Source organism: Zingiber officinale, chromosome 6B, assembly GCF_018446385.1.
Source record: "Zingiber officinale cultivar Zhangliang chromosome 6B, Zo_v1.1, whole genome shotgun sequence".
Lineage (NCBI taxonomy): Eukaryota > Viridiplantae > Streptophyta > Magnoliopsida > Zingiberales > Zingiberaceae > Zingiber > Zingiber officinale.
In genome coordinates, this window is record NC_055996.1 from 103,565,218 (window position 1) to 103,578,010 (window position 12,793).

The window sequence follows — 12,793 nt, forward strand, 5'->3', positions numbered from 1 at the left end:
TGAAGTCGGGCCCTAGTGAGTGAAGTTAGGTGGTGAAAATCCTGGTGAGTGAAGTCGGGCCCTAGTGAGTGAAGTTAGGTGGTGAAAATCCTGGTGAGTGAAGTCGGGCCCTAGTGAGTGAAGTTAGGTGATGGAAGTCCCGGTGAGTGAAGCCGGGCCCTAGTGAGTGAAGCTAGGTGATGGAAGTCCCGGTGAGTGAAGCGGGGCCCTAGTGAGTGAAGCTAGGTGATGGAAATCCCGGTGAGTGAAGTCGGGTCCTAGTGAGTGAAGCTAGGTGGAGGAAGTCCTGATGAGTGAAGCAAGACAATGAAAGTCCTAGTGAGTGAAGTTAGACAACCTTAGAGAGGTAACCCTATGTAATATGTGACCGACTAGTTTCCGGTCGACCGGACCAACGAATCTTGAATTCTGTTAACACTATTTTACTTTGCCATTTTATTTATTGTGCTAACTCAGTGTTACAGGGAAGTTCAGCTAGGTCAACGGGCCGATCGGATAGCTAGTATGAAGTCTAGACTGGTCGACGAACTGACCGGATATCTGACAAACAGTAAGTGAAGGTAAGTCACTAGAGGAGAGTGACTCAGTGAGAGGACAGTAGGCGTCAGTCCAATTTGTCCAGTTTTTCAAAAACCACGTGATTCACCCACCCCCCTCCTCTCATGTGCGTATTGATCCAATAATAGCAGTATGAAATCGTAGCTACTACAATAGTTGAATGGTAGATGAATAGAATTGAATTCGTATTGTAGCAACTATAAAATTGTAATTGCAGCAAAAGATTAAATATGTGTTGTAGCTACTATAAAATCGTAATTGGTATAATACGCATGACTGGTTCAACATGTATAGTAACAATGTGTTGTTGATCTTCTAAAGATCAACAACATGTTGTTGTTGATCCTCTAAGATCAACAATATGTTGTAGTAGCTACGAAATCGTAACTGCTACAGCTATAAGTTATAACTTTGAGAAACCATAACTTTTGATTTGGGTTAAATTATGGGAAGAATAATATATCAAATTGAAGATTTTTGAACAAGATTCGATTTGATATATTGTGTATCTCTTTGTTAAACTTGAATAAAAAATTATAGCCTCTTAAATTGAACTTATAGTTGTAGCAACTACGGTTTCGTAGCTGCTACAATATGTATGTTGGGTAAATTTTGAGAAATCATAACTTTTGACTAGAATGAAGTCACGTGGCACACAATATATTAAATCAAAGATATCTGAACGAGCTTCGATTTGATGTATTGTCCGTTTCATGTTTCAACCTAAATTAAAAGTTATGCAGACCAACAACGAACAAAATTAAAATTTTCATTTTTAAAATTCCCCAAGTTTATTAGTCGATTTTGTCCCAAAAGTGGTTGATGGACCTAGAGATGTTCAAATCACTTCAAACAAACTCCTATGTGCTCGGCTTAGTCTCCTTATTATACTCATACCATTAAACACCATCACGATACACTATATTGAAAGCAGTGATTTTTTTCCACTCGATACAAGTATAATAAATGGTGTCAAAAGCACATTATAAGAGTCATGACGATCATACTCACCGACCGACATCACAAATGAGCTCTTTAGACTTCCATTTTTCTGAACATATAAAAATTTTAATTTTTTAAATAGCGAAGTTCCATCAGCCAGTTTCATCTAAAAGTAGTTGATGGATCTAAAGAACTCGAAATAATTTCAAACGAAGGCCTATGTACTCGTCTAATACTCCTGAATATATTCATGCCTCAAACAAATAATGTGATACATTATATTGAAAATGGTAATTTTGTAAACTCATCACGACAATCATACTCACTTGTTAAGATAATAATATTAACAAGTTGTTTGATAAAATCTCATCAATAATTCATTAGAGCATCTGTAATGAGAGGTTTATAACATGCAATTTATGTTATGAACCTTTCAATATAAACCCCTCCCCCACTACATAGGTGGGGTTTATAGTTTTTTTATAAACCTGTATCAAAATCTTGGGACCAGGTTTATAAAAAAAATAGTGGAAAGAGGATGGAGAGAGTATTTTGAAAGAAATGAGGTTTTTAAAGAAAGAGATTTTATCATAATAGAGAGAGGTTTTAAAAGGAGTAAGGTTTTTAACTTTTGATGTGAACGTAGTATAAACCTCTTCAAGAGGTTTACGACTGTAAATGCCTTACTAGTATATATTAAGATAATAATATTTCCAAATACAAGTACAATATCATTTTATAACCTACCAAATATCAATTTACAATACAAACTATAATATTTCAATAATAATAATAATAATCTAATGAAAAACAACTGTCATACTATAAAGGATCAAATTACAATTGTCTGCCATAAAATTACAATAACAGAACCAATAGTTTTATTTAGTTTTACAATAATAATACACTAGAAGATCATAATAATTTAGATAAAACAATGGTTAGTAGTATATAACAAAACAATTATGTAGACAACAACAATAAAATATTATGAATGTTTCTCTTCAAGATTCATAGCAAACCAAGCAAGCTTGCAATCATATTGGCTAGGAAGAGTAAAGTTCTTCATATCATCCAACAAAAAATCAAGTTCTCCAATCCTTTTAAGTATCCCAGATGATTCCCTATAGTAAAAAAGCTAGCTCAAGTGGTCCTCCTTGGTATGTCTCTTGATTCAAATCTTTTGATTATCCTTAGTCTTTTGTAAGAAAAGACAAATATTCTTCAAATAACAATTAAAGAGATTTCTATTAATTCAGACGAAAAAGGAATAGAGCAGCCTTAATACTATTATAATTATAAGAATAAATAATCTGTTAGTATTATTGTTTAAATGTAGTACAAGATTATAACATTTCATAACATAATTTATTCCACGACTATATCATTCTCCACATTGTTTTCAAAAGATAGAAGATTTGAATAGCAGTAATAAAATATAAGAGAAAAAAAACTAAAGTTGAACAATTGACATATTGTTAACCAAACTTTTGCATAAGTTAAGAAAATCAGTATAGGCCAAGTAACAAGTTACCAAAATATCTAATCAAAGTAACAATAAAAAGTCCAGCAAACCAATCGTTATATGAAAAATGTTAGGCCAACTTAAAACTATACTCTTAGAGCAAATAAGTTAGGAGGATATTTATAATTTGCCAACCTTAAGAGAATCATAAAATAAATAATGAAAGTTATCTTCCCTATGAAATCTTTGTAAATTCTAAATTGATTTTATTAAAGTTATAGGTCATAATACATTATTGTAGTTCAAATAAGCAAATATTACTGTAAGTACCCCGGGTGTGTTTTGATGTCGTCAACTGAGTTAAGTTAGGTCCTACAATTTTGATTCCTTGTGTCTGAGTGTGCAAGAACTTAGGAACACAAAAAGTCAAACCGAAGATATAGCTAACGAAAAAGATGGCATAGGAAGCAAGTCGACGGACTCGGTACATTCGAGGGGTGAGGTACTGCAGAAGAGTACATCAGCGGACGAGAAGCAAGCACGTGTTGCATCCGAGGGATGAGAAGTTGGGGAGGAAGCCTGCTTGAGGAGAAGGTCGAAGTTGAGTTCGAGAGAGCTCAACTCTGGATGATTAGAGCATAACCCAAGCGATTGGAGATGTTCATTCTCGGATGAACAGTGATGGAAGCGCCTCTAAGTGGATTGGAGGCACCCTTGTGCCTCAAGAAAGAGGTGCCTAGCTGTCAGAGTGAAGGCGCCTCCAAGGAGCATGGAGGCGCCCTCATGCCTATAGAAGGAGGTGCCCTGTTGGAAGGAGGCACCCTCACGCATCTATTGGAGGCACTCCTGGAGCTTCGATAGAGGTTCCTCCAATGAATAGTAGCTATTGTGTGACTGTTGTTTCGTGGATAAAATATTATCCACACTGGAGGCGCCTTGGATGTCTTTGGAGGCGCCTCAGTTTAATGATAACTTTTTCCAAGAGATTATAAAGTCCCCTGGAGGTAGAAATTTAATAACAATAATGATACTAATCTTCCTAGTTATTTTTGAGCTTTTAAAGTGTGTAAGAGGATTCTTTGCCTTCAATGAAGGAGATCTTTAGTGAGTTTTCAACTGCCTTAGATTAATAACCACCTAGATTATAACTAAGCAAATTCTTTAGTCTTCTTACTTTTAGTTATTATTTTATATTAATTATTTGTGTGCTTAATTAATATTGTATCCTTGTTTAGTTAAAATAGTAAGAGATTTTTCTAACTTATTTTTAGGGCTATTTATCCCCCCTTTAGCCAGCCTAATACGAGTCTACAATTACAAATCTAGATAATTTCATATATAATAATACAAAACAAGAGAAAAATAAGCTAGTTGAAGATGTGAGTTGCAATAGCTAAAAATAGTCTTCAATCAATCTCAAGTAATCAGAATTATGATACCAAATAATACCCTTCTTGTATTTGTTTTTCAATGAACAACAATTGGAAGGACATGATTGTTGGTGTAGTTGGCACCAATGGTTAAACTCAAGTTTTGATTAATGACAAATTATTAAAGTTAGATGTTATGTTTTCTAACATATTTACGAAGTGTGCAGGACTGAAAGATTTAATAGGACCTGACACCAGGCTGAAGTTCGGTTAGGTTGATAACTGGCATAGGAAGACCAGATAGGTTGATATATGGCAGGAAGTCTATTTAGGTCTGCGAGACCTGACAACTAGCTAAAGTCCAGATGGGGCATCTGGCAAGAAGACCTAATGTGCCAAGAGTGAAGTAAGTCAGCAAATGGTAAGTGAGGTAAGCACTGGAGGAGAGTGATCCAGTGAGGACGAGCCTAGTGGGGTTATAGGTGTTGGTCCAACTTAGATTCATTTTAGAAGTCTAAATTGAGACCATTAGTAGATCCTAGTCTTGGTAAGACATGATCTAAGTCATAAATTGATCTTTTTTTTAATGTGTTAACTCTATTTTGCAGGATATTTTTATTGTTGTTTAGATAACATATCTTGCAGTCAAAACTGTAAGTTGGCTAGAAAAAGGATTTTCAGGTGCCCTGGAAAAGTCTGGGTGCCTGGATTTGACTGAACCCAACCATATGTGCAGTTGAGTTCACGTGCTCTGATTGGTCAGCACATGTCATAGTCCAAGCGCCCGGGGCTGATCTAGGCGCCCGATTGTTGATAGATGCTACTGGATAGAGCTTCGTTGAGGTGCAGTCATGTCTGCGATTCAGGTGCCTAGAGTTAAATAACTCAGCGTCGAAGCAGGATCGGATAGGCCTCAGTGGAGATGCTCGGGGGTGGTATAGGAGCCCAAAAAGGCTATAAAAGAAATTTCGACCAACAACATCAATACAAGATTTGCTCTAACTTTCATACTCACGCGCTTCTCCTAGAAGCTCTCTATACGACATCGAAAAGTTGTTCCGACAACCAACGTTCAAGATATTACTCTACTTGTTGTCGGTATAATTTGCTTATTGTTTTGTACTTAAAATCTTTGTAACTATTCGAGCTAATAGTGAATTGCCCAACGAAAGTATTCCCCGAGTGCAAGTCTTGGAGTAGGAGTCATCGAAGACTTCTAATCAAGTAAAACCAACTTATATTAGTGATTGATTTTCTGTCTTTATTTTTTGTTGCATTCTCTCATTTTACAAAAAAGTAAAAATGTGATTAGTGCTATTTGCCCCCCTCTAGCGCTTTACGATCCTACAATGATGACTTGATTATGTATAGTATATATATATGAAAATTTAAGCACCTATCTCTCATCACCAAAAGATATAAAATGAAAAAGAAGCCCAATACATCCAACAACTAAGTAGTATCAATTTATAATACAACATACATAGCAATATTAAAACTTGTTAAGAGATCACCAACCATGACCGATCATTTATAGATTTTCATCCGTCTTGATTCTTAAACCCTTTTTATAACCTCATTAGAAGAAATGACCAAAAATAACTAAAATAGAATAATCCTTCACAATTGTCATAAAATTTAAGATTCAATTAGATAAGAATACCGAAATATTTTTAACTTATCAAATTTAATGTGATTACCTTAAACATGAATTATTACTACTACCACCAACCTAAGCATGAGATTAGACTACAATTATCTCATTCCTTTTTAAGGTAAACTATGAGGGCAGTGAGGGTGGTGGGGGAGTCAAGAAGGGTCGACTGCTACATCTCCAACTTGTTCAGCTGTAGCTCATGGTCCCTCTCGATAATAAGGGAAACTATGAGGATGAGAAAGATGGTGTTAGTGATTCATGTGACCTTTCCAGTGCTACAAAACATCTTCTTGGTCACGGTAGCATCCTCAACGGTGGCGACTCTATCTCGCATGATAATTGTAGATTCCGAGATAGAGCTTGATATGTGGGAGAGTAAGTCATCGGTCCACCCTGTAAATGAACTTTTCAACGGAGACAAATAAGGAGATTTAGTTTTTTTTTAAAGATAAGGTGGTTAAAGTTTTTTTTCTTCAGAATGAACAGAGATAGGGGGTATTATGGCAAAAGAGAATGGAAAAAAAATACATAAATGGTCAATATAAAAATATAAAAAATGAGTATGTTTTTTTTTTTTTTGGTAATACAGTACTAAACCAAGTACATGATTTGAGAAATCACCGTTTTTATTAAGTCTCACTCGTTTTAAATAAATTAAAGCAGTTTAATAAATATTTGAATGAGTTTGACTAATTTGAAAGACTAGATTATTTCAATTTTTTTTATCATATTGTAATAGTTTCAACTAAAATTAGTACAACAATGTTAGAATAATAATATTCTTGAGATATTAAAGAATATTTTTGATAAAACAGTATATATATATTAAAAATAAAGATATTTTTAGAATGAAAATTAAAATAGGATATCCTTTTAATAGATTTTCCCTTAGGTAATTGATAATTAAATTTTTTATGTAAATTATTAATCATATCATACTGTTTAATTTAATACACAATATGATATATTAAATTGGATTATAGTATGACAATCTAAAACCAGCGTCTTATTATATAGCACCGGTGGTGCAATAGAAAGATATTTAGTAGATTAATTAAATATTTATGATTTGAATCTTAATTATGGTATATTATAAGATATTTTTTCATGTAAAATAAAAAATTTGGAACATTGTGGTTGGGAAAGGAGTCGCTTGTGCTTTCATATTTATTAGATGAGCGAAATTGGAGGTGTAAATATATATCTAAATTATAAAAATAAAAAATAAAACCATCCTCCTATAACTATTTTAAAATATTTTTTTATAATTACTTAGAAATACAACATAGATAATTTTTTATCTAAAAAGAAAAATATTTATAGAAAAAAATAAAGAAAATTATTTAGGGGCAAGTGGTTGATGCACATTGAATTTAGCCCACAATTAATTACTTCAAATAAAAAAATATAGCGAAAGTTGGCAACTCGACCCCAAATAAAAATTATCTCACGTTTGGAAAGGCAAGTGATGGGTCACTTTTTGATCAATCTTTGAGCCATTGCTTTATAAAAAGATCTATCCCCTCCAAGATTCGTGTGAATACTTTGATTTTGATTCAATTGATTTGATCTTCTAATTTGTTTGATCCTTTAAAAAGATATAAAAAGAATAGTATTATGGTTCCACTATTTATAACCCTGATTATTGAAAATTTTATGCATTGAGTTATCTTTTAGATGAATTCTAATTTAATTTGGATAAATTATAAATCAAATTTATTTAGCTAAAAAATTTAGCTAATCAATATATAACAATATAAAAATGATAATAAAGGAAAGAAAGAGGAAGAAGAAAATAATATTTAGAGAGGAATAATAGTAGAATATTAAATATGATTTTAACTTTTAAAAGTATTTTTATAAAAAAAAATATAAGCATAACGCATAAATATTTTAAATTTATTAATCTACTTAATTTTTGTCAGTAAATTAATTTTTTATTAATAAAAGATTAAAAATTTTAGATAAAATTTTAATAAAAATAATAAAAATTAACAACCAAATGTAAAAAAATTAAATTTTAAATCAAATGTAAATTTAATGAGTAAAAAATAAAAAAAAACCAAATTTAACTTTAATTTATAAAAAAATAATCAAATAAAAAAATAAATATTATTGAATAAATCTAATTTGATTAATAAAAAATTAAAATTACATATGAAAATAAATCTCAATGAAAACTGATTTTAATCATAATTTTAAATATTAACTCATATATTTCTAATATATATATATATATATATATATAGATAGGTCCCAATATAATAGGGGTGCTAGGTATAAACCTTAGTGGTCTATGTCTTGAGCCGACCGTTGATTTATATCGCCAGTGCTGGAGAGGATGCTGGATCAGATGGTGAAGCACATCGACGGCAGGGCGGCAGAGTGATTAGTATCTCCATTCTTGGCGTCCCTTCAGGACAGTCGAATCCTTCCTCCTCCTCCTCCTCCTCTCCCTTCAGGACAGTCGAATCCTTCCTCCTCTTCCTCTCCTCTCCCTTCAGGTTACTCCTTTTCTTTATCTTTTTAAAAAGTTATTTTTTTATTTGATCTTATACGAATTTTCCTCTTCGCCATTTCTGAAAAATGAATAAAAAAATAGAAAACATTCTTAAAAAATTGATAAAAAAAAAAAATTGTAGACGCGCAGTTGTTTAGATTCCTTTCCATTAATTTAATTTGGTTTTCGTAAATTTATTTCGAATTCCAACTTTTTGGTCGATCTACTCGATGTTTCTAGAAGATTATAACAAAAAAGGAATGCTCATTAATGACTGCTAAATTTGTCGTGTTTAAAATCAAATTTTGTTATTTAAATAAGTTAAGAAATTAGTTTAAAGAACAAATTTATAATGGCCAAAACTCAAAAGCATCTATAATAATGAGAATGTTCCTATAATGAATAACATGATTTGAATCATAATTATATATAATTGTTTCAATATATTAACCAAAAATTATCAATTAATTAAAACATTTACAATAGTGCTGAAAAAAAGACTATTTGAAAAGTGCATTAAAGTCGAGTAATATTCTAGCTACACGTTAACTATAAAAGTATTTACGTTAATTTAATTTACTTACAAAATATGGCTTGAGCCATTTATGTCAAAAATATTTTGTAAAAAAGGTATATGATATAAATTAATAATTTTAAAATTTATTTAAATATAGTTTAGAGCCAATTTAGGTTACGACTTAAGGACACCGTTTTGAACACGTGGCGACCCAGGGAAACGTGAGTTACTATTTTTGAATTAAACTCGCGACGCGGTTACAGCACTCTTCCTTCCCTCGCATATTCCTCTCCAATAGACAGATAACACGTGTCACATTATTTTGGCTTAAACTCGCTCCACGGGACACTGTTGCAGAACTCTTCCATCCGTTGCATCGTCACCAATAGACGTATTACACGTGTCGCATTATTTTGGATGAAACTCACTCCGGGGAACAACCTACCGCTCTTCGTGGTTTCCTTCTCCCGCTCTTTTCTCGTTAACGGGGAGTTGTCACTTCCTTTTTTAGCGATCCAACCTCTAAACAAATTATTATTTCCATATTCGGTCTTCGTTCAGGAAACCTTCCATGTATAGATTGCAACCCCTTCGATTCCCTTTTTATTGCATTAACACCCTCGCCGGAAAAAAAAGACGACGTAGGAAAAAAAAAAAGCGCTCTGTTTTTTCGTGCCATCCATGGCGGCTCGAGCTGCCCTCCTTATTCTTCTCGCTGTACTCCTTTTCTCCGGCGTCGTCAGAGGCAACGCCGCGGGATCGTGCTCCTCGATGTCCTTCCCGTCGAACCGGGTCTACGCCGCCTGCAGCGACCTCCCTCGCCTCTCCTCCTCGCTGCACTGGACATACGAGGGAGGGAAAGGATTCGGAAGCCTCTCCTTCGCCTTCGTGGCTCCGCCTCCGAGTCAGTCGGGGTGGGTGTCGTGGGCGATTAACCCGTCAGGCGGCGGAATGATCGGGTGCCAGGCTCTTATCGCCTTCCGCCAGCCAGACGGCGCGATGGGGGTGAAGACCTACAACGTCACCGGGTACGGACCCGTCTCCGAGGGTCCGATAGCGTACGAGACGTCGGATCTGGCGGCGGAGTTCACCGGTGGCGCGATGCGGATGTTCGGGAAGATGAAGCTGCCAGAGGGGACGACGGTGGTGAAGCAGGTGTGGCAGGTGGGGGCGGAGGTCGTGGATGGCGTGCCCCAGAAGCACGATTTCAAGCCGGAGAATTTGGAGTCGATGGGGACGGTGGATCTCCTCAGCGGAGGAATTTCCGGCGCCGGGTCTTCAGCATCTAGAAGCAAAAATGTGAGTGAGATTTTAGGGATCTCCATCTCCTTATTTACTCAAAAACTCCTCTCTGCTAGTAAAAATAACTTCTTTTTTTGACTGAACACCTTTACCCAATGATTGCTTTATTCTTTTACAATCTGCACGAGAATTTCTGTCAAGGATCTGCTTATCAATAATAGAAAGCAGGTCTTTCAGGCAATTTTTTTAGTTGTTCATAAACCTTTGATCACCGATTTGATTGTGATTTCCATACTTTGCAGACCCATGGAATTCTTTGTGTTGTCAGTTGGGGTGTTTTGCTTCCGCTGGGTCAAATATTTGCCAGATATCTGAAGACATTCAAGTCCGCAGACCCTGCATGGTTTTACCTCCATATTTCCTGCCAGATGCTTGGCTATGTCATTGGTGTTGCTGGCTGGGCTACTGGTCTTGTCCTTGGGAACAAATCCAAGGGCATTGTGCACACCAATCACAGGAACATTGGCATCACCCTCTTCACTTTTTGCACTTTACAAGTAAGCCACAACTCTCATTCCTTTTCCTTCTCAAATCAATTGAGTTTTGGCACATATTTTTAACTTTGGTGAATGAAATATGTATAAGTTATCTTTTAGATGTTTTTTTTTTAAATTTTCTAAAAAGATTTGTTATCTTTTAGTTGTTGAGTTTGAAGAAATAGGAAAAGGATTTATCACATTTCACCGTAGTCTTTTTTCTATGTAGCCTCTACTTTGTTTGGAGTTTACCCCCTGAAAGAAGAAATAAATATATTCTTGTTTTCATTTGTGTAAAGTAAATATTTAGAGAACTTTGATTTGTTATTTGAAGGAATAATAAAAGCATTTCATTGCACTTTGTGTTTTCATTCAAGGATCTATTTCTTTGAATGAAAAAGTCTCTTCAATAAGATAACTCATCTCTCCTCTCCACCTTTCCATCTTTCTACATATTCTTCCTTTATCCTCTTTAAGAAAATGAGTCCATTAACCAACCATCTATTTTCGTTCAAGCTTAAACAGACTTTGGTTACAAAACTAACTTTGCAACAAAAGTGAATGCATCAAGAGATTCCATTCTCACAAAGTTTCAAGATACACATTTGTAAACTGATTTTTTTTTTGCACGATTTGAAAAAAAAATGCATATGAATGCCCCAAGATCCATCAGTGAGTTAATCCCTATTGTTTTCAAACAACAAGGATTAGCTCAGCTGGATCGGAACGAATTCTGCAAGAAGACCTCCTTCATGGGTGAATGTCAAGATCAATTTAGCTATGCATTTTAGATTCTTTTCCTGTAATCACCTTACAACTCTAACTTGTGTCTTTTTCAGGTTTTTGCACTGTTTCTGAGACCAAATAAGGATCACAAATACAGATTATACTGGAACATCTATCATCACTCCATTGGATACAGTGTAATCATCCTGAGCATCGTCAATATTTTCAAAGGCATGGACATATTAGCAGTTGAGCAAAAATGGAGGACAGGGTACATTGTGGCAATCTGTATTTTGGGGGGCGTGGCCTTGATCTTGGAGATCATCACTTGGACCATAGTTCTCAAAAGGAAGTCTGGGAAACCTAAGGAGAGACCCACTTTTCATGTTTGACTTCAGCTGCTATTTCAATGTTGACTTTAGAGGTTTAGTTTGACTATGTCTATTCCTGTTTCATGGAGAGGCCTTGTTCTATCCTATATATAGATTCTTTTGTTGACTGGGTTTAGGTAAATAAGCGATCATTTTAATTGTTATCATTTCTGATAATAATTCATTTAATTTCTTTCAGTTGTTTCTATAGAAGATTTTAGTGGTGATTTGAAGGTTAGAAATCCAAGCAATTATTTTGGCGCCCAATTGAAATTTAAGTTTAGGGTTTAGTATCTCACTGCTGGCTACTTCATTGTCAATGGAGTTCTAGTTTTTCATTTCTCTTACTCATTTCATTCTTTCCTTTGTAGTTTCTGTCACTTCCCCTCTTCGGCCTCAATTTGAATGAGGATATCTTTTTTTCCCCTTTCTTCGAAGCAAACAAAGTTGACAATCCTTTCACTTCTTACTATCTAATGTTTTCCAAATCTAACAAAACTAACTACTCAAGAATCAGAGGCCAACACAATCCAATCAAAAAAACTATGACCTAGGGGGTTAATTCAGCTTGTTCTCCCACATTGGTTCCTAATTCCACCACTTCTAACTTTCCACCTAAGCAAATAAAGAAATATCGAGAATACTTCTACTTTACTTCCTCTCTTTTCTAGTGTTCTCTTTAGATCAAACAAAATGAGTTACAAACAAGAATAGAAAGCCAGGACAATCTAATCTATTAGGAAATTCAAATTAAACTTTTTCAATAAGAAAATCATGAACTTGAGAACTAATTTGTTTTATCCTCCCACATCAATGTCAATACGGCACCCTTTATATATGTGCCCTACTAAAATTGGGATAAAAAAAACATTCATACATATTTGAAAACAACAAAACAACAGAAATCTA

The 12,793-nt window shown here is 34.5% G+C and overlaps 1 protein-coding gene across 1 annotated transcript; it reads left to right on the top strand.

The window, feature by feature from the left end:
• Positions 1–9,690: 9,690 nt before the first annotated feature.
• LOC121991308 (cytochrome b561 and DOMON domain-containing protein At4g12980-like) lies at positions 9,691–11,905 on the top strand. Its single transcript, XM_042545321.1, has 3 exons — positions 9,691–10,308; positions 10,554–10,808; positions 11,627–11,905. Exons 1-3 carry the CDS (start codon positions 9,691–9,693, stop codon positions 11,903–11,905), a joined length of 1,152 nt encoding a protein of 383 aa, XP_042401255.1.
• The last annotated feature ends 888 nt before the right edge of the window (positions 11,906–12,793 follow it).

Excerpts from the sequence above, each read along its gene's own strand:
- LOC121991308 (XM_042545321.1), top strand. The coding sequence starts at position 9,691 with ATGGCGGCTCGAGCTGCCCTCCTTATTCTTCTCGCTGTACTCCTTTTC. Across the intron at positions 10,309-10,553 it reads CAGCATCTAGAAGCAAAAAT|ACCCATGGAATTCTTTGTGT; the intron begins GTGAGTGAGATT and ends CATACTTTGCAG. Across the intron at positions 10,809-11,626 it reads TCACTTTTTGCACTTTACAA|GTTTTTGCACTGTTTCTGAG; the intron begins GTAAGCCACAAC and ends TGTCTTTTTCAG.